This window comes from Equus caballus, chromosome 1 (genome assembly GCF_041296265.1).
Source record: "Equus caballus isolate H_3958 breed thoroughbred chromosome 1, TB-T2T, whole genome shotgun sequence".
Classification (NCBI taxonomy): Eukaryota; Metazoa; Chordata; class Mammalia; order Perissodactyla; family Equidae; genus Equus; species Equus caballus.
Genome location: NC_091684.1, coordinates 87781804 through 87805101, shown reverse-complemented (window position 1 = coordinate 87805101; position 23298 = coordinate 87781804). Strand labels below are relative to the sequence as shown.

At 36.3% G+C, this 23298-nt stretch overlaps 1 protein-coding gene across 9 annotated transcripts in view; it reads right to left on the bottom strand.

Annotated features, from left to right (window-relative positions):
• Positions 1-2866: 2866 nt before the first annotated feature.
• ARID4B (AT-rich interaction domain 4B) overlaps positions 2867-23298 on the bottom strand; it is a 149037-nt gene continuing 128605 nt past the window's right edge. For 6 of the 9 annotated variants that reach the window (XM_023647124.2, XM_070228987.1, XM_070229005.1 and 3 more), the window contains 5 exons: positions 16267-17475; positions 13343-13456; positions 10918-11133; positions 9543-9689; positions 2867-4622 (listed from right to left, as the gene is read on the bottom strand). In XM_023647124.2, the coding sequence (XP_023502892.1) occupies positions 4495-4622; positions 9543-9689; positions 10918-11133; positions 13343-13456; positions 16267-17475 (1814 nt within the window). In that variant the 3' untranslated portion in view covers positions 2867-4494. Of the gene's footprint in view, positions 4623-9542; positions 9690-10917; positions 11134-12499; positions 12656-13342; positions 13457-15753; positions 15868-16266; positions 17476-23298 lie in introns of all 9 variants that reach the window. The other 3 variants (XR_011423752.1, XR_011423759.1, XR_011423758.1) reach the window with 2 other exon arrangements.

Here is a 23298-nt window from a genome sequence, read left to right as displayed (position 1 = left end):
CCTGGTGGATATTTGGTAAGTTGTCTTTTAGGTAATGAGATAAATATTAGATTATCATTGGATAGATCATTGAATTCAGTAGTTTTGATGGTAAAATAGGATTTAACTTTGAACCTTTGGGAACAGACTTGCTTTTTGAAAGCTGCTTCATAGCAGTCATTGGGAATATGTGTGACCTTTCATAGCCCACATTATAAGTTGATGGAAAAAACCCATAACATTCAACTGTTGGCCCTGGTTTTGATTTCCAAGTCCCGTACGTTGGTTTCCCATAATTGTGACCTTGTGGTATCTCATAAAGATGAGAAGAACCCAACGGTCCATATTTGCAACTCGAGCATCTCCATTTGTCCTGTACAGTCCAATTAAGAAATTCTATTCATTTTTTTCTTCAGAATGCCTCCCATCCCATTCCTTCCCCTCTCCCTAACATTACTCCAAGAATCACTTCCTTTCTGGAGCACTGCAACCTCATCACATCTGGCCTTCCTGACTCTTCCTCTCCTCTCTAGCCTACACATGCCATTTCCAGATGAATCTCCCTTGAATCTTAAGGTTTGCATCTCCTGTTTGTCACTACCAGTCATCATGATTCTTGTATGTCCCTTTTAAACTCATGCACTTGTTTTCCCTGACCACACAATTTAGCACTTAATTTTATTATGTCTCATATTACCTCCACAACTAAACCATGAAACTACTCCTCTAGGGGATTACATCTTATACGTACAAAACCCATCATACAATATTAGCCCCAAATCCCTAAATAGGAGGTTAAAATCAGAAGAAAGGTGGACTAATGGACTCACCGAAAATGAAAGGCAGCACACACTTCTGAGGAAAAGAATTAGGGAGTATGAAAGATGCTGTGGTTGGAGATGGTTAAAAAATTATCCCCATTGCCATTAAGAACTGGTTTTCAGCCATTTATAGATCACTAACCCCTTTGAAGAGTTTCTTGAAATGTAAGAACTCTTTTCATATAAAAATACAGACGAAAATGATTTTGTGAAAAACGTTAGAGGTTTCATGGAATCTGTTCCACCTCCCCCAATCTCTCCAGGAGAAGAAAATTACAAGACCTTACCCTCGGGTTATTTCAGTAGGAAAAAGAGGTTTTGGAGAACACTGTGAACCTAATACCATCTTATTATAGATTGTAAACTAGGTTGCTAAGATGTAGTTTAGGTGACCAGGGGAAAAAAAGGCAAATTCTGATAATACCATGAAATTCACAGACTTCTGGAGAAGGTGGGAAGACAGAAGAATAGGCAGGTAGGAGGTCAGAGAAGCCCAAAGGTATAAAGCCCAACTCTGAGAGTTTGGAATCATTCGCCTACAGAGCACTATTTCTGTAATACACCAAGTAGGTGATATTAGGAGTTCCTCGAAAAACAGGGCTTCACGATCAGTTAACACTGAAAACAGTAGGATAAAGGAAGAAGGCCAGATGTCCCTTCAGAGGCCTTCTCAAAGTTTTTAATATGCATACACTGAATCTTTAAGAAGGGAATGTGCTTTATATGACATTTCCAAAATATATTTGGTAATAAGTTCTCAGAGTATTTCCAAGGACCAGTATTCCAGGACTTGATGTTGGGAGAGAGTGTTCTACAAATTTTAAAACTCAATCTTTAAAAGTTCAACTAATTTCAGTGAAAATAAAGGGTCATTGCGAAGGTGCTTTTAAAAATACACATTTGAGCTTTTTAGGCCTTAAAAAAGTTTATTTTCTTTTTGTTTTAAAGAATATTTTCTTTTTGTTTTAAAGTATTTTTCTTTTGGTGGAACATTCACTAAATGAGACAAAAAACTATTGATTTTAAAAGTTTAGAGTAAAACAGTGGTTTTCTACCCAGACACATATTAAAATCACTGGAGATCTTTAAGAAAAGATCAACATCCAAGTACCATCCCAGTCCAATATTAAAAACAGCTCTTTGAGGGTGGGGCCTGAGTACTGACTGCTGTTTTAACAATGCCCAGGTGATTCCAATGTACAATGGGGGTAGAGTGCACTAAAAGTATGAGAGACCTACAAAGCTCCAACTAAAAGACTTAAAAAAAAAGAAAGAAAAAAGAAAAGCTGCTGGTAATGGTTTGAAGTATTAAAGAAAAAAATTTTTCAAAAAACTTTTTCTTCTTTAGATAAACCTCCAAGTCATAAGTATTCATGTTCAGACTAAAGCAAAATAGTGTATGATTTAATAACATATAAGAATGGGGCCAGGGTCGACCCCGTGGCAGAGTGGTTAAGTTTGCATGCTCCACTTCAGCAGCCCAGGGTTTCACCGGTTTGGATCCTGGGCACAGACATGGCACCACTCATCAAGCCATGCTGAGGTGGCATCCCACATGCCACAACTAGAAGGACCCACAACTAAAAATATACAACTATGTACCAAGTGGCTTTGGGGAGAAAAAGGAAAAATAAAATCTTACAAGAAAAAGAAAAAAAAGAAAAAAAAGAATGGGGCTGGCCCAGTGGCATAGCAGTTAAGTTTGCATGCTCCCCTTTGGCAGCCCGGGGTTCACGGGTTCAGATCTCAGGCACGGACCTACACACTGCTCGTCAAGCTAGGCTCTGGTGGCGTCTCATATACAAAAAATAGAGGAAGATTGGCACAGATGTCAGCTCAGGGCCAATCTTCCTCACCAAAAAAAGACCAAACAAAAAAAGATATAAGAATGCCTAATAAATCCTGTATCTGGTTAATGGACTTTTAATTTTTATAGGTGGAATATTCTCTTTTTATATGTCAATTAACCCCTTGTGATAATACATGCTGGAGATATATGTTCCAGTCAGACATCAGATACAGAAATGAACTAATATTACTTAATCTTTTAGAAACAAAATCAAAGATTCACAAACTATGGCATTTTATTTCAGAGCCTTTGCTTACATTTGTACAATATATTACATAATTCTTCATTGTTTGCAGATCCTAATATATACTTTATAGCTTTTATTCTATAAGCTTTTTCTTCAACGTTTTGCTGTCAACAACTCTTTACAGTCCTGTACAAATTTGAGTAACTTGAAACCATTTTCAACAAAATTAGTTACTGTAAGCACACACTACAAGACTGAAAATGCTTTTCCTAGAAAAGTTGAATGTAAAGGATTCTGACACGTTAGCATCTACAACAAAACGCTTCGAAATTCTCACATCGTATTGCCAGAAAACAAATAAAACATGCCAGCTCCATCCAAAAAAAGTACACAGAACTACAATTAAAACAGTAAAACAGTCTGTACAGTAAAGTACTGTGTATTAACAGTGCCAGGTATTAAATAGCTTGAATGAACACATCCGCAATATACAAATGTCTTACAAAGGTGTAGAATTAAATACAAGTGCCAAACAGAACAGAGATTGGAATCATACAACATAAAGTCAATACAAGTGAAAACAATTTTGCGTTCATTTTGGATTTTATACAAGGCATTTAATTTTATAGGCCTACCACCCCGATTAGCTATTTATACTTAAAATAACAACCATCCTTTTGAGACAGTTCATATCAACAATCTTGAACCATACTAATAGAGTTTACTTGTTCCTGAAGTCCTCTTGTTGTAGCTCATAATAAAATAAGCAATACAAATGAATTATCTGTTTAAGGAAAAAGAAACATTTACAAGAAAACACAAAAATATAACTGTTATAATTCATTATGAATAAATATACACTTTGAACTGGCTAAGTACAATCTTTATACATTGTTTAAGATTTAATACAGTTTATTAGCCATTTTCTTTTTTCACACAATGTATTATATCAAAATTAAAAAAAAATACTGATTTATAGAAAAATGGCAAAGTACAGTAGTTCCATTCCAATCTGAAGGGGCATGAAAAGCCACTGTAAGACCTTTTAGCCTAATTCAAACCTGTAAACATGTTCAGTCTTTTTTAAAGAGAATCTTTAATATTTGGTTACCAGGATTGATGTATAATATCCTGTTAACTGCAGGTTTTGAATTTAGTACATGTGCTTGACTTATACAATTAAAGCCACCCTAAGGTGACTTGCTTTAAAAAACAATTAGCTTGTACAAATGAAAATAGGTTCATATTTTTTCATAAATAAATGGAAAAATATCAAATGTTCCAGCTTTAACAAAATACAAGGGAATACATATACAGTAAGTTATCTCAACATGTTCTGGCCCACCCAATAACTATGCTTACTGTATTGTCTCTACAGGCAGTGAAAAGCCTCCATTTGCCACAGTGGAAGGCCTTCAAGTTACCAGACACACAATTCCCGGACAAGTTGGAAACAATTATTGCTTGAGGAAAAGCAGTTCATTGTACTTTTTCTTCATAAAAAAAGTGCACTTAAGTGCCAAGTCAGCTTGTCAAGAAACAATTTTTAAATAGAAAATAGTGCTTGTCTGATTTTTTTTTTGTGCCACTGTGCAGTATAAAAAAAGACGTGGCCCTCAACAGCCATTAAGTGCAAAGTGCTGTAGCAAGTCCTGCTGTCACCTGCACTCAACTGACATTCCATTTTGTGATGCGCTAGACATTGACGGTTCAGCTAAAGTTAACATAACAGCAGCTGTTATGGAACTGGATGAAGGTGAAGAAGAGGATGAGGATGTAGCAGCACCTACGGAAAAGGGAAACCAAACCAACAGCTTAATAAAGCGTATATACAACAAGAGAGAGAAAGAAAACACCAGTCCTCTAAAATTCTCTTGTACTCTCCAAAATCATTTCCTTTACAAGAGCAGTCAGTTCCCACAATACCATAATGCAAAGAAAGGAAAACCTCGTGTATCTCAAGTAGCTAGACAGTGCCAAACTACAGGCCAAGTAATGAAAAAGGATAGACCAGGGAACGCTCCCACATGGATCAGAGGAAAAAACAAAAATCATGTGCCCAGTCTATTAGGACATGGAAATGAAACAGAAAATAGACTTTCTGTAATAATGAAACAAATGTCCAGAAGAGCTTTGAATCCAATAGAAAAAATCTGTAATCTACCCCAAAATCTTTTTCCCCCCCTCTAATTCCTACATCTTTCTGTGTTTGAAGTTTCTTCTGAATTTAAATGATGATGAGAATGGAAGACTAACTGCTCCTTAAAGTTGGAACAAAAGGCCCATAGCTCAACTACTACATTCTCCTCCATTTGGTTTACAAAGCAAATGGCACATTATTTTCCTGAGGGAAATTCTCAGTGTTCTAAATTAGTGTTCAAAAAAACTTTTTAAAAGGAATATATCACAAGGTAAAAAAAATTCATTCAGTTTAGGATGTAAGGTGGAAAAGCAAGTCTCCTTCTCATCTATCTAATCTTCGAAATTCCCCTCTCCACTGTTACCAATTGCTTCACAGTCTTTAAAATTCTACAATAGGGCAGGCAAATTACTGCCCCGGGCCAAATCTGGCCCAGCTGTTCTTGTTAAAAAAATTTTTTGGGAACACAGTCATGCCTACCTGTTTACCTCTTGCCTATGGCATATCTCACACCTACAGTGGAAGGGTCAAGGACTTCTAAAGAGACCATCTGGCCTACAAAGCCCAAAATATTGACTATCTGTCTCTACAGAAAATGTTTGCAACTCCTGTTCTAGAGGAATTTTATCTCCAGAATCTACAGATAAGATTTGCAAATTTTAAATGTATAGCTATAACTCCTCTTTTAAAAACACAAGTGGAAGCACAGTATAGTCTGACTCTTGATTTTTTTTCCACTTACCAATCTATCTTAGATTGTTGCCTATCAGTACATATATAGATCTACCTCCTTTTCTTTTCAAAGGCGAATAGTATTGCACTATATTTATGAATTGTAACATTTAATTTTTAGTCTTTTGCTGTTACCAACATCATAAATATTTTGAGCATTATAAAATTTTAAATGTCTTATTTTTCATCAATATACTATATCACTTGATAATATAATTTAATGATTTCTATCTGCTAGTATAAGTATTATCTAACAAACTTCTTTGTGGCTACGTATTTTTCCATGGCATCTATTAACTTCTCAGAACTGGAGTTAGCTAGTTCTCCCAACACAAAGTCAAACTGTTTTCCAAGACAGTTTTGCCATTGTTTCCAGCAATGCATAAAGATAGGAATTTCATTATATTTTCCTAGCACTGGCTTCAGTTACAATTTTTTTTGCTAGGAATAGTACCCCATTTGATTTGCATTTCTTTGGTAATCAGAATAGTCATCTTTCTATTGATATTTTAATAGTATTTAGGAACTGACTTTTAATGCTAACTCTCCAGAGAAAGCATCTATTTATCAGAATTACTTACTTTAGAGAATTTGTGGTGACCTCATCTACAAACACTGTTTTAAAGGAGATGTTTCTCGATAGATGTCTTATTACATAGAAAACACCTATAAAAAGGCTTAGATTACTTAAGAGTGAGGAGCTCTAGTACAAGCACTTAAATAGCAGTGTGCTTATTATAATTGATTTTTAATTATTTTTAAATGATTACATGGTATCAAACACATAAAACTGTGATCCCCTTCTTTTGACAGAATGCTTCTGTATATGCTTTCTATATATTAACATTTAAATTCTTATCAAATACTCCATAGCTCAGACAGATTTTCACCCACCCTACAAATTAAAAAGCCTAGACAGAGGTGGAGAGAGCTGAAGGAGTTATTAAGACAGCGGAAGACAAAAGGAGGAAAATTTGTCTGAAGAAAAAGAAAACAAAACAAAAATGAAAGTGTTTCAGAGGATGGTAATAGTGGAAAAAGAAGAGAGTAAGGGAGGCAAAGTTCTAAGTTTACAATGACACTGTCTCCCTCCCCGACCCCTAGTATCCCATTTCTCTGCTCCCCTTCATAGCAAAACTCAAGATTTTCCTAGGGTCACCGTCTCCACTTCCTCATCTCCCACTCTCTCCTCAACCAGCTTCAATCCAGCTTCTAGCTGCACAGCTCACTGAGATTTCTCCTGAAAAGGCCACCAATGATTCCAGCATTGTCAAGCCACCAACCACATCCCTGGCCTTTCAGCAGCACTTGAAATAGATGACGGCACTCCCCTCCTCCTCAAACTCTTTTCTTGGCCTCCTCTCCTGCTTTTCTTCATTCAAGGTTACTCCTTCTCAAGCCTTGCTGGTTCTATCTTCTCCTTCTCAGCCCCACCTCTAAAAGCTGCCTTGCCCCAAGCTGTCCTTCTTTTCTTTTCTATTCACATTTCTTTCCTAGATGATTTACTCAAGGACTGGGGCTTAAAAAAACACTTGCAATAATTATTATACTATAGATATACCAATGACTTGAAAACTATATCTCTAATCCTGACTTTGCACCTGAGCTATAAACTTACATATCCCACTCTCTACCTGACATCTCCACTTGGATGCCAAGTAGGCATTTCAAAAAGTAACATGGCTACAAGGATGGGCCTTGAGGGCATTATGCTAATCGAAATAAGTCAGAAAGAGAAAGCCAAATACGTTTGATTTCACCCATATGTGGAAGATTAAAACAACAACAAACAAATACATAGATACAGAGAATAGATTGGTGGTTACCAGAGGGGAAGGGAGGAGGGGGAAAGCAAAAGGGGTAAAAGGGCACATGTGTACAGTGATGGATGACACTTAGACTTTGGGTGGTGAACACGATGTAGTCTACAAAGAAACTGAAATATAATGATGTATACCTGAAATTTATATAAAGTTATAAACCAATGTTACCTCAATTAAAAACTTCATTTAAGAAAGGTAACATAGGGGCTGGCCCAGTGGCGTAGTGGTTAAGTTCGTGGTTAAGCTCCACTTCAGTGGCCCAGGATTCGCAGGTTTGGATCCCAGGCATGGACCTACACACCACTCATCAAGCAATGCAGTGATGGTGTCCCCACATACAAAATGGAGGAAGACTGGCACAGATGTTAGCTCATCAACAATCTTCCTCAAGCAAAACTAGGAAGATTGGCAACAGATGAACAAATGTTAGCTCAGGGCCAATCTTCCTTGCCAAAAAAAAAAAAGTAATATATCTAAAACAGAATGACTGATCCTTTCTGTGCTCCCCAACCTACAATCTTGTCTTTTCTAGGCCTTCCTCATTTCCAGTAGTGGCACCAAGTATCCAGTTGTTTCAGCCAACAACCTACAAGTCATCCTTCATTGCTCTCTTTCTTTCATCTACCACATCTAATCCATCAGGAAGTGCTGTTAAGTCAACATTAATTGCTCTCCATCTTTATTGAAACCATCTTACTCCAAGTCAGTATCGTCTACTATATCTACTGCAATGGGCTCCCTATTCAACACTGCTTCTACCATTGCCCCTCTAGAGTCTACTGTCCACATGGCAAACAATGATCTTTAAAAAACTATAAATCGATCATGTCATCTCCCTGCTCTAAACTTCAAACAGCTATGCATCTCACTTAGAACAAAATTTAAACTCCTCATCCTGGCCTACAAGGCCCCACATGATTTGACTTCTGCTTACCTAGCTGGTATTTCTACCACTTTCTTACCACGATGGTTTTCTTTCTGCTCCTGAAAGTGCACTCCTACCTTAGAGCGGTTAATTGCAATCTGGGTGACAGTGCCCCCTAGTGGATATTTGGCAATGTCTGGTGACATTTTTGGTTGTCACAATTGTGGGATGCTGCTGGCATCCAGCAGGTAGAGGCCAGAGATACTGCTAAACATCCTACAGTGCATAGGAGAGCCCCCCACAGCAAAGAATTATCTGGCCCAAAATGTCAATAGTTACAAATTTGAGAAACTCCATCTTAGGAAATACTTGCTGTTCTCTCTGCCTAGAACCCTGTTATGAACTGAATTATGTCACCCGAAAATTCTATGTGGAAGCCCTAACTCCTAATGTGACTGTGTTTGGAGACAGGGCCTTTAGGGAGATAATTAAGGTCAAGTGCTGTCATAAGCGTGGAACCCTAATCCAATAGGACTGGTATCCCTCTAAGAAGAGGAAGAGACACTTGAGATTCTAGCTCCCCGTGTACAGGAAAGGCCATGTGAGGACACCATGAGAAGGGAGGCATCCGCAAGCCAAGGAGAGAGGCCTCAGAGACACCAGACCTGCCCACACCTTGATCTTGGACTTCAGACGTGGGAACTGTGGGAAAATACGCTTACATGGTTTAAGCCGCCCAGTCTGTGGTACTTTGTTATGGCGGCCCGAGCAGACTGAGACCACTCTTTTCCCTCAGGTTTTAACTTCTCTCGCTTCCTCTAGTCATTCATGTCTCAATGAAAATGTCCTGACCACGTATAATCTAACACAATCCATTTAATCACGGCCTTAACATCACTCCATCTGTTTTTCGCTAGCCAAAATCTCATTAGGTTTTGGGGGACAGATTGTAAACTCTATGAAAGTGAACATTATGATTTGAGACAATTTCTTCTTTAGATGAATTTTCCCATTTTACAGATGAGCAAAATAAGGCAGAGGGATTAAAGAACTTTCCTGAAGATACACAGATAAAAACTCATGTGAGTCTAACTGCAGAATCATAAACTGTTTTATGCTTAAGTAAAGTAAGGTAAAAACACTTACTTTCTCTTTCTTTCTTCTTTAAACGCTTTCTCCTCCGATCAATGGAAGCTACTTCAGATTTTAATGACAGATAATGTTTTCTGATTTCTTGCAGTTTTTCTTGAAGAATTGTGATGCGTTCGGCACTTGTCATATTTTCCAGGTCCGCTGTGAATTTAAAACTTTCATTAATATGTATTTTTGACAGAATTTTAATTTATAAAAGAGAGAAAACATAGTGTCGTTGTAGAATAAGGTCAAGACATAAAAATAAGGCTTATAAAATATTTTTTCCCTAAGATTTTTTCTCTAGTTTAGAACAATGCCCAGCACATAACATATGCACAATATTTGTTGAATGAATGTGTAGAATGAAACGCCTTATGATCTAAACATGTATGCTAAAAATTTCACATTCATGTACAGGATCACCACAGCATATCATTAAAAATCATACTTAGAAATAAGACTGGAAGGACAACAAAATGTTAAAATTTTATATATTTTTTAATGTCAGAACTACAGATAAATTATTCTCTTTTGTCCTTTTTTTGTTCCTTTTCAGATTTTTTTTGAGTATGTATAACTTTTAAACTTTTTTCAAAAATTCTAGGGGCTGGCCCTGTGGCCTAGTGGTTAAGTTTGGCATGCTCCAATTCGGCGGCCTGGGTTTGCGGGTCTGGATCCTGGGTGTGGACCTACACCCCCCCATCAGTCATGCTATGGCAGTGATCCACATATAAAACAGAGGAAGACTGGCACAGACATCAGCTCAGGGCTAGTCTTCCTCAAAGCAAAAAAAGAGCAGGATTGGAAACAAATGTTAGCTCAGGGCTAATGTTCCTCACCAAAAAAAAAAGGAAGGAAGGAAGGAGGGAGGGAGGGAGGGAGGGAGAAAGGAAGAAAGAAAAAGAAAAAAAATTCTAAAGCAGTTTTAAATCTCTAAGAATATTTCTCTGTGTGAGAAACTCTGGAGTAGTCTCTTTTTTTCAAAAAATTTTTATTATGAAGATTTCTCATATATACAAAAGTACGGAGAGTAAGTATAATGTAGCCCCATACACCTATCATCCAGCTTCACAAATGAGCAATCAGGGCAAATCGTGTCTTATTTATGTCCCCGTTAACTCCCCACCCCTACACCAGATAATTTCAAAGCAAATTTCTGACATCATATCAGAAATATCTATCAATGTTGATATTTGCCTCAAATGCCTTAAAAATTTTCTTTTAGCAATTTCTTTATTCAAATCAAGATCCAAGTAAGGACTCTACATTGCAATTGGTTATTATGTCTCTTAAATGTGGTTAGAGCCTCTTTTTCAGAGTTACTAGCATCAAGAGTTACTAGGATGAGGGCTCTACCACTTAACTACTGATTTAATATGTCACTTACACATCTGAAAACTCCATTTGTAAACTTTGGGTAATCGATTACTGGGTTCCTTGAGATCAGGATCCTTATCACCATTCTTTCCACATTTTCCTGGAGACTGCGTCCTTGCAGGAGATTTGGTACTATGAGACTTCATTCCAGCGGAAACTGATTTGACTGGCTGAGTCTTAGTTACACTTTCACCAGCAGAAAGTTCTTCACTATCACTACTGTTTGCTGAAAGAGAAATAAAAAGAAAAGCATTAGTAAATAGAAAAGTAAAATAGAATTTTTCAGAGATTTTAGTGGAAAATTTAAAATTAACCATTTGAATTTATTACTACAGGAAACAACTTGCTTTACAGACCCTGTCTAAAAACCTGGAAAATCATCAAGTACAAATGCAGCAGCACCTCAGTTAAGGAAAACAAAAACAAAACCAAAAACTCTTACCTGAATTGCAAATCATATTTTCTTAAAAAACACTCAAACTAATTTTCCATTATACCTGGCAGATGTGTCAAATATACAGTAGTTATTTGAATGAGTTTTTATTCTATTATGTTAATAGATATAAAATAAAATACAGCATTTTTTAAAATAGCTCATTATAGGAACTTCCTAATTTTACTATTTTAGATTGTGCACATGTAACACTTTGCTACTCCTTTGGCCACAAACAAACAATGATGCATGATCATCATAGTCAATGAAGAATTCTTTGGGAATAAACCCTAAAATTTGATACATCCAACGAATTTCTTAGGTAACTCCTACAGTGTAGCTTGTGGACTAAAATAAACCATCAGTTTTACCCTGGTAAATACATTCAGGAATTTATGAAGAATTCAGAAGTCTATGTAATAATTAGGTTATATCTGCCTTTGCTGATGAAAGCCTCAGTACTAGAATAGAAACGCTTACACCTTGACAGTTAACCATGTGAACAGCCGATGGGATTGATATTTCTAGAAATTACATCTTTTGGGGCACAAAGTATTATTTTAGATTCCATGAGAGCTAATTCACTTTACTTAATTATTCTCATAGTTTCCTCATTCTGATTTACCAAGGTGTAAGCCCAATAATTAAAACGGGAGAATACGGTCAACCACTCTCTCTCTAAATTATAGGACTTTGTTAATTCACTTATTGAAGATGAGCCCTCTTAGGAAATGTCATTTAAATGGTAAAGTCTTAAAGACAAAAACATAATAGTGTAATATAAAACACTAAATATTCTGTCAGTTACTCCAAATAATTGATAATCAATTTGGTATATATTTATTGATTCTTCATTTAACAACAGCTACCCAACAAAGTACAGTTAGGCTCGCAAGCCTGAAAAGTGCCCCAGGTAGGAAAGGTACATGGCACTTCCTGCCACTGTGACATTTTGGGAATAAAGAAACTCCACCACTCTTTTATGTTTACCTTAAATGAATCCCCTCCCAGCACCCCACTGCTGCTCTGGAAGCCCTGGCAGCTCCTAGCTAAGCCACCCAAGGCTTGGCCCCACTCTGATGCAGTGGTCTGCCTCAGCCTGGCTTTCAGGGCCTTGCTGAGCACAGCCGCCCGGGGCCCCGAGGGATGCCATATTCACCGCCTGGAAGTCATATGGGCTCAGCAGAACCTCGGGGAGCTGGCCGCATAACCCTTTTCTGCACTGAAGTGCAGCCAAGCCGGCCGATAGCAAAGGTCAGGCAGTGGAGGTGGCAGGAGTCTCCTGGAAGAGCAGCAGGAGGTCAGTGTGGGGCACCTGAAAAAAAATTCTTTACATATTTTCTGCTTCTCGCTTTGTCTACAGAAGAGAGATAAAACGTGCAGCTCTCAGGAGAAACACAGTATATTCTTGTAGGTTGATGAACAGAGTCAGTGCTAAAGTTAAGTCTTTAGTTGGAGCATAATTAACCTAACTACTGCTCTTGGGCACATAGTTTGGGGTACCAAAGATAAAGGAGGTAGATTGGAGTTGTTGGAATTATAGCTGTACAGCTATCTTGATTGTTCTCTTCTAGGCTGATTTTGCCTTTAAGAATTACAAAGCAATCAATTCCACTGTAATAAAAATAATATATAATTAAAGTATTTCATAAAATGTGAGACACATTGAATGGCAATTCAACTACTCCACTATGAATGGCAAATGGAAAGAACTGTGGATCATAAAACTAACAGAAAGATGTTGATTTTATAGTATATTGGCTGTTATTTTAAAAAGGATTACCTGATCATTCATCAGCAATCAATACTGCTGCTGAACAATACTAAACTGGTTAATCCTAAAATTTACCTAGGTTCAGAAGACTTCTGTCTGCCTTTTTTGAGAGTAGAGACAAAATCAAAATGTTGAAATAACCCATATCCTGAATACCCTTTTCTTAGTGGGTAAAAATTGTATCTGCCATTATCTCTATATTTAAAACATTAGAGTTTTCACACTTACTGCCTTTTCCCTTCTTTTTGTTGTTTACCACTGTTGCTTTATGGCTTCGTTTCTGCTTTTTTGATGAACTTCCTCCTCCCTGAGCTTCTTTCACTCTTTTCTGACCTGTACAAGCTGTGATGGGAAAGAAATTATTAAGTAAAAAAAAATAAAATCAAGCTTTCTCTAGGTATAAATTAGTTCCACATTTTTGAAGCATAGGACAATTCTGAAACTACACACGTTCTTCAGAAGGTTTATAGATTATCATAGAAATTACTATAATTTTTTAAACAAATTGTCATTAATGAGCTGAATTACTGCACATAATAAAAGTTAGAGTTTTTAAAAAAAACAAAGTATACACATCCTTCTTAGAAAAATCAGATAAACTGAAAACAGTTCTCAATTTAGTACTAGGAGTTTATAAATCTAGTAATTCAAAAACACGTATATGCTGAAAATAAAAAGCCAAATTTGTTAAAATTCAATAAAACCGAAATATTAACATTTAATTACCAGTTAAAATATTAATTATATATCTTATAATGATACTAATATAATTTTTAAGTGATAGGATATTACTGGGATAAATTTTAGCAGTAATTCATTTACTTATATTACAAGTTTATTTCCACAATAACTTAGCTCTCAGGGCACTGGTGAATACATATACCATTTACAAATCCAGTATAGTAGTTCTAAGAAAGATTTCACCTTCTTGGTAGGAAATAAACCCGAAAATTACAAATGTCTCCCTTTCTTCAAGGACTCGCCTGAATCCTACATCTTCACTAAGCCCTTCCCTGTTGCCGAGGCTTCAGTGATTAATCACTAATATAAAGTGTTGTTTCCATATATTTTTCTGTACTACTGATTTGGTCCTCAGCATCTGCTATATATTTCTCTCTCTCTCTCTAATTATATGTATTCTCTCCCAGACTGTACAGTAAGCTCTTTTTCTAGAGATTAATCAAGTCCTATCTCTATTCAGTTCCAATGTCAGACACTATAAGGACATAATTAATAGCATGATAAAATTATGCCACATTTGCTACAAAAATGTTTCTTAGTCCTGTTACCAATGGTAAAATCAACTTTGAGTATATAAATCATGGCTTCCTTGATCAAAATGGAGCAGGCTATCAACTGTTTTGATTACAACTTCCTAGTTTTCTTTTTCACTGATAACTTTTCCGAATGCTATTTGAAACATAAAGAAGGTGATTTAGATATTGACTATATTGAAGCACAGAAACTTAAAAATAATTGCTAGGTTTCTAAGAAACTTTAATTCTGATACTTTAAGCTACAAGAAATAAAAAGCTTAATGTAGACTAAATTGGAGGGAAATCCTAAATCTAAATCATAAAACTTACATTTTTACTTTTAACGTAATGCGAATTTTCTAATATCAGTAAACAAATTTATTAAAATGAGGGCATATGAAATAGGTGCTTAAGAATTTATTTCTGAAGAGAGATAAATTCTAAAAAATACCATATGCTTTGATTTGATAAAACAGACAGTCGCTGTTACCCCAAATTTGGGAGTAGTTCTCAAGTTGCTTACTTTTTAACCTAGTCAAGATGAAGATTCAAAAAGGTCAGTGTTGACTTACTCTATCAGAAGACAAGCTAACACACCTCTTTTTTAAAAAAATATTTTAATCTTTCAAAAGATATGAGGAACATGGTACAATCTCTTAAAAATTATAATTACTAAAACTTTATCATATTAGTGTTGAAAGCTTCTCTAATCACCTGTGATAAAAGCTTCTTTAATTTTGAAGAATACTCTATTTATGCCTGGATAATTCAGTTCCATGAGACAGTACGACACACAAACATAATCATAGTAGCTGTATGTGTAAATGTGAAATAAACAAAGAACATCCTAATTTAATTGCAACTATATCTTTTACTTAATATTTATTTCAAAAATAGAAATATTTTAAGACAAGATTTGTGTGAGAATATTATGTCAATTATATCTCAATAAAGCCAGAAAAAGGAAAAAAAGATTTGTGTGAGGAAACTTGGAATTAACTAATCTGATCTAGATCTTATCTCTTTAAGCTTAGCCCAAAACCTAAAGCTAGCATATTAAAACGTGGTATCCTATATAAAACCATACCCTAGTGCTCCATCTTCACAATGGACAAGTGTGTTTCAAAGCCAACTGTCAGCTTAGAGTATACTGATTTAAAGACACCTGAATGATGTGGTTCATAAGAAAAACAATGTCCGAAGTATAGCTAGGGTACCAGCCAAAGGCACTAACACTCTTGGAAAGTACTAATTTGAATTTCCACTTTTAACAACTTCACGGAAAATCAAAAAAGTATTACTGTATATTATTAACATACACATTGGTGCTTCAATTTGGAAGCTATGCATCTAAGAAAGCATCAAATTCCTTTACAAACTCACACAAGTTAGTCAGGCTTGAAAATCAGTTTGACACGGTTGTCTGAGGAAAGCAGTGCCTGGACAGTTGGTTGCTCCAAACCCCTATATACAGTATTTGGTTAAGGGTGGAGGGGTCTGTCAATAAATCAAAATGTTTGTGAGAAACTGCACATTACAATTGCAAAAACAATGCTACAGAAATATATTTAAGCTGCTCATGCCATATAGTCAACTGGTGTATAATGAATTTTCAAACAGGTTTGGATTTGGGCCTGGGTGCAATTTCTAGCATGTGTTCTGGTCCACTCTGAAATGTCACCGACAGCTCAAGCAAAGGACATGAAATCCTTCTCAAGCTTTTAAATCCATTCTACTATTCATTACTCAAACTACCTTTCAAATTTCCATTTTGACCACGTTCACAAGTGTACTTCAATTAAACACCTCATCTTATAACAAGAGATACTGTGAAATCACTGAAACTGTAAGAGGGGAAATCCTAAAATAAGGCGACATATACTTTTTGCTCCTCACCTTTTTCAGGATGTTCTGGTTCTGGTTGATTACTACTGCTGGAGCTCACACTCGCATCAAAGCCTGCTGGCGAGCTGTTCCCTTCAGACTGCAGGTCTTGGAGCTCCCCTGCAACGCTATCTACCTCAATTGTGCTATCAGTTTCACTCTTGATACTTCGGACCTCTTCTTGGTTTGGAGCCAGTGTTTCTGATACTGTTACAGAAGACTGCTGCCGACTAGCTTCCGTTACAGTGACTGAGGAAGGCGATTCAGGTGTAGTAGGAGGGGTATTTAGCACTGAATTACTGCCACTACTTGGAAATTCTGCTTTTTTGTCACTCACTTCCACTGGTTTTTCATCAGTAGGCTTACTATCAGCAGTGGCCAGCAGCGGTGTCTCTAGCTCAGCACTGGGTGAGCAGCTCTCCTCCTCGGCCACAGTCTGCAGTGATGCCTCTGCTGGCCCCTCCTCTGGGGCAGGATGGGGTGGGGAAGCTGCAGCCTCAGTATCAGAGTCTGAAAAAAGCTCCTTCAGTGTTTTTTTAGGCCACTGTCCCTGAATACTTGACCAGACATCTTTTCGATCTTTAGCTCTGCTGTTCTGAAGTCTTTCATCAGAGTTATTTAAAAGTTTTATCCTTTTTTCTGCCACTTCTGAAAATCCTGAATAGAAACCGGTGGTCCGTAGAGATTTTCTTTTTTCCTCCAAACCGTTGTATTTCTTAGTTGGTGTCATCTTTGCTTTTGATTTTTCTTCTTCATCTTCATCTGAAGAGCTGTTGCTACTGTTTTCTATGCAAAGTGATTCTTTGTTCTTGGCCTTCTCTTCCTTTTTGCCAGGTGATCCGGTTTTTAAACACTCCTCTGTATTGCAATATCTTCTTTTACCACGTTTTACTTGTGGCTTTGAAGATTTATCTGTGGTATCCTTCTTGATATCCTTTCTCTTTTTTGTGACTTCATCTTCCTCATAATCAGTATCTTCAGATAATCCTTCTATATCTTTTCTTATTCTTTCTGGAGATTTCGACACTGGTTTAGATATTACCAAATCAGCATGGACTTTATTTTCCTCTAGCAAAGATGAACTGTTCTGTTCCTCTTTTGAAATAAGATCATTTCTGGTGTGGGTCAAATGATCGACCTTAGATTCTTCTTTGCCACCATTATCTATGTCTTGAGCACTTGTCTCATCCTCCTGCTCACTATCTTCAGAACTTTCAGAAGCTAGAAAAGAAGAAAGAAGAAAAAACGATGAGTAGGGTAAGAACAGTAGCAACATCTTCTCTACGCCAGGCACTTTATACATTAGCTGCTACGTTAATAGCCACTTTGAGTTGTTAGGTTTTAGCCCCATCTTACAAGTGAGGAAACTGAGCTTCAGAAAGTTAAGCCACTCACCCAATGTTGGAAATGTTCTATATCATGACTGTAGTGGTAGTTACACTACTGTATACTTTTGCGAAAACTCATCTAACTGTAAACATAAACGTTGTGAATTTTGTCTGTAAATTATACCTCAATAAAGCTGATTATGAAAAAGAAACCTCTCCTAGGTTACGAGCAGAAAATAGTGCAGTCAGGATGCAGTCCCAGGTTGTTCTAACTCCAAGGTCTGTATTCTCATATAAGTATAGCCTTCATTTTCAATGTAGTAATAATTATTCAAAGATTTTGTGAACAATGGATTTCCACAATAGATGCTTTAAAGAACAATACAATTAAGTAACTGATACCTTATATAAAAATATTTATAGAATTTCTTAAATGTTCATTTAGTAAATGAAGTCAATTAAGTATAAAAAATAAAATATATGTATGTTAAATATATGATACATATAATAATTTTAACATAATATCTAATTGAGAAATTGCTACCTGCCAGGTACTTTGACGTGCCTCACACTGATCACCTCATTTAATCCCACAATAACCGTAGGAGTATGTGTTGTTATTAGCTCCATTTTATAGTTTAGGAGACTGGGATTTAGAAAGGTTAGTTAAACCAAAGAGCTAGAAAAAGTCAAGATGAAATCTAAATCTAAGGCATCTGACCGCAGAATTTAGAATCTTAACTACAAGAACTCTTGAGAAACCCATGTAGGTTCTTTAGCTAAGTTTGTTAAACAAAGTAAAAAATAATTGATACAATTAAGATGGTTAAAAACATTTAATCTTTCCAATGTGCTACTGCGTAACTGAGTTTTTTAAATTATCAAGGCAATACATATACATGGTTAAAACAAATTTAGACTCATAATAAACACCAACAGCTCCTCTTTTTCTTCTCTCCTCAGCATCTAAAGTCTTATAACTATTTTTTCTTACAGTTCCTACCAAACTCTCTTAATAATATACTATTTGTTGATTTTGAAGTTTAGCTTACTATAAGCAATGAGAAGTTTCTGTTTTAATACCCCCATCTCCCTTCTGCCATACTTTCTATATAGAGTTCTTTTTTAGTTAATTAAATATAGTATTTATAACATACGTAAATGTGGTTCATTGCAGATATAAATAATATACTTGATATCTCCTTTCTTGTATTGCCTTTATTTTTCCAAGAGTTTCCATAGGTCCTTTTCTACACATGCTATGTCTTCCTTTTTTATGTCTTTCACATTTATTTCAATTGTTCCATTAAGTCAAGTATTCTATCCAATTCCCTTATTCACCAAATCTGTCTACTCTAGAGACCTATTTTCTGCTCCATCTAGCAGGCTGCTCTCTGTGTCTGCTCTAACGGCTATCATCCTAGGAATCCCCGTCACTGCTTTCTCTTGACCTAGACCCACTGTCAAATGAATCTCACAGCTTCCTCTTTCATGGTTTATTCCCATACTGTGTTGGAGTACATCATCTAATAGTTTCCTAAAAAGGGTATATGGGAGGTAAATACTCTTTGTCCTTACAAGTCTGAATATATCCTTACCCTCAAACTTCATTGTTTGATAGTTAGTTTAACCAAATACAGAATTCTAAGTTGAAAATTATTTTCTTTCAAAATTTTGAAGGTATTGCTCCTTTACTTACAGTGTTGAAAACACTACTTTTATTTGTCTTCTCATTCCTCTGTGATGATTTTTTATTCCTGGTATTTTATAAATTCATAATAATGTACTATGGCATGGCTCTTCATTAATTTATGAGGTACTTGATGGACTCTTTCAATTTAAAGTTCATGTCTCTCAGTTTTGAAAATATTTCCTTATAGTTACCTGCTAATTTCTTTTCTCCCCCCACTAAGGCTTATCTGACCCCAGTGAGATAGATATAGGAGTGAGAGAGCAAGAGAGAGGGCTATATAAAACACTCACTAAGGAATGAAGTGCAAATCAACAATATAGTTGTAAGACAGTTCACAAGAAAACTCCTAGCTGGGTTTTTTTAGTTGTTTAATTTTTTAAAATCCAATTGTCTTTTATAGTTACATATAACCAGACATGCTTGTTTCCACGGCTTCTTGATTCCTCATGATGTATGATGAGATTCTATCGACAATGCTAGTGTTTACCTCCTCATCATAAAACGCAAAAGGAAGGCCACCCCAGCGGCCTAGGGGTTAACTTTAGTGCACTCTGCCTTTGGGGGCCTGGGTCCAGTTCCTGGGCGCAGACCTACACTGCTGTGTTAGCGGCCATTCTGTGCTGGCAGCCCACATACTAAAAAATAGAGGAAGACCGACACAGATGTTAGCTCAAGGTGAATCTTCCTCAGCAAAAAACAAAACAAAGCAAAACACCAGAAAGAGAGATATAAATCACAAGTATATTCAAACAACAGTGGTTTATGCGTGCATGTTGTTACTTGCTAATTTTTTTGCCCTCTGTACTCACTGTTCCTGGATTGATACTCTATATCACTTATCTTTTCTTTAAAATTCCATCTCTAAAATTTCTTATACTTTCTGGAAGATTTCCTCAACTTTAAATTCTAAGCGCTCTATTGAATTTTAATTTCAATTTTTAATTCCAAGTTTTTTCTTTGTTCCTTTTTCACTGAATTCTGTTCTTCGTGTCCAGATGCTTACAGGTTCTCTGAGATTATTAATAATCAGAGAGATATATGTTAATTTTTATTACCTTTATTATCCCTCTCTTCAAGGGTCATTTCTTCTGTTTGTTTTAGCTTCCATCTTATACGTTGGTGCTTTCCTTGATTATTCACATTTAAGGAGGACCTACTAAAACCCGACTGGCACCACTGTGTTGATAGGGGTTATTACTGGATAAGCTTTCCATTAGATGACTCATTAGGGATCTAGTTTACTTGAGGGAATCTCTAGTGCCAGAATGTGGAATACTGTCTGGAGCCATTCCATTTCTCCACAGAATTCCAACCATCACCCATCCTCTTGTTCCGTTCCCAGCCCAGCTCAGGCCAAGGAGATAAACTCCTAGCTATCTGTGTTCTACACTTACAGGTGGGATCAATTTTTCTTTATAATTGTATATACATACACATATGCAGTCAAAGCAACATACATTTTCTAAGTGGAAATATCTGAAGTACCTTGAATTTAATCTATGGCCAAAACTAAAACAAAATTTTACCAAGGAAAAGAGAGAACATGAGGAAGAGAATATCTGAAATATTAAAAATGTGCCAATGTGATGCTCACTGTTGAAATGTTTGCAATAGGAAAAATCATGGAAATAACCTAAATGTCTTTTTATCATGAACTAATTAAATAAATTATGATACACCTATGCAGTAGTATGGATGTGCTGATATGGAAAGATTTATAAGTTAGACTATGATTAGCTCCCCCCAAAAAAGTAAGGCTTGTACTTTTTGTACAAAAACATGTTTGTAATGTATTAATGATTCCATTTATAAAAATATCACGTGTGTACCTGTATATATAAAATATACATGTTGTTTTAGGATACATATTAATAGTTATATTTACACACATACATATATACTGTACATGTGGTACATTAACACAATTTCTGAAATAATATACAATGACAAAAATGGGGAAAAACAGAAGACAAGAGCAACACAATATGCAAGCCAGAAAGTAGATGGATGAGTGAAACAGATTCAAGAAAGCCAAACGAAACGTTTCCTCAATCCAGCAGTGAAGAGAGCTGAGAGCCAACCCAGTTTACCACAAACTCCTCAACAATAACTGGCTGTACCAAGTACCTGTGAAAATGGTAATGTGGAGGAGGGAGCCTAATATAAAGAGCCTTAGGTGAACACTATCTGAAAAGTACTTAGATTCCTAGGTCTTGACCCCTACTCAAGATTACTGGCTAACTGCCCACCTGGAGGTTTACTCCCCGAAGATGGTATGACACTTTCTGGCCCAAGCAACGTTAAAACTGCTGAAGGCACAGGTACAGGTGTGATGCTTAAATTAGGAGGATCAGTGAACATATGCATTCTAAAAATGCTAAGAATCTCCCCTTCCCTCTTCTCCATTCCTCAACTAGATCCTAGAACACTGGAAGCCATTCTTTTACCCTCCAGTCAAAAGACTGGAAGACTCTTCTCTCTGGAATGCAACCAGTCTAAGAAAAAGACCTAAAGACCTAACAATGGGACTCCCCAAGAAATGGCCCACCCATTACTCTACAGTGAAGCTCAAAGTTGACAAGTTCCAACCACATGCTCAAGATTCCAAGTTGGTTTTCAGTCCTCCTCTCACAGTTATGAGAAGACAGCCAAGAAAAAAGTCCTTCATAGGGAAGAGATCAAAACCATAAAGCAGGAAAAAGCAAACTGGAGGTAACTAACCATGCAAAAAAAGAAACACAACAAAATTTACAATCACTTTTGAAAGAAAGATGAAAATTAGAAAGGTAAGATAATGCACCCATTATACAAGAACAGAATGATATAAAAGTCTGCAGAAAATAAAGAGCTGTTGAAAATTAAGAACATTACAACTGTCAATAAGCATTATAGCAGTAAATTAAATAGTCAATAAAAGGATTAGAAGATAAAGCTGGGGAAATTTCTATAAAATTAGAGGAAAAAGATAAAAGAACAAATAATAAGCCCTCCCCCAAAGATAAGCATATTGGAGTATACTGCAAAAGGTACAACAGTGATGTAATGACAGGTCAAAAAAGAGAAGAGTAAAACGCAGAGGAGAAAATAATCAACAAAACAATTCAAGAAAATCGTCCATTGGAACAGAAAGATAAGTTTCTAGAATGAAAGAGTCTAGCAAGTACACACCACATTGGATGAAAATACATCCACAAAAGGCATAATTGCTGTGAAATTTTATGATATTAGAAACAAAGATTCAAGACTCCAGAGAGAGGGAAAAGCAAAAAACAAGCAATAAAACAAGTCATATACAAAGAATCAGGAATTGGAAGAGCTCTGGACTTCACAGAAACAACACTGGAAGCAAAAAAAAAAAATTAGCAACACCAATAAAATAATGAAGGAAAATCTTCCAACACAGCAAAACCATGAACTGAATAAAGATATTTTCAGATGCGTACAGTCTAAAAATTTACTCTCCCTCTTATTCACTTGTTCTTAAAAAGTTAACTAGAGAATGTGCTCTACCACAAGGAGGGTATACCAGAGGGTAAAAAGAGTCATGAGATATCAAAAAAGAAGGAATTCCAAGGACTACTTTGAAGAGAGATCCCTAGAATGGGATCTCCCCAGGAAGAGAGCTGTACACCAGATATAGAAGGAAACCGGTCCACATAGTGCAGTGTTATTTCCAAAGAAAGTCATCATCAACATGCTTGCTGCCACCATACAGTCTTTGAACTCAACTAGATTCTTTATCCATAGTTAGCTTGTTTTAACCATGTGGTGATGAAATTCCAGCTCTCCCCTCAATGTCTTCTGTGCCATTACCCAGATAAGCTGACGACATCATTTTAACCAACACAAACATTTTATTTCAACCTACACCTGTAAAGCTAGAGGTATACTTGGTAAGCCTAGAATCAGAAAATACCTCTGTTATCACTACTCCCATTGAGGATATCCCCTCTGGTTATATACTATGACTACGTGAGATATTCTTGTATGGTGAGCCGTGACGTTTCCCACTACTCCTTTATG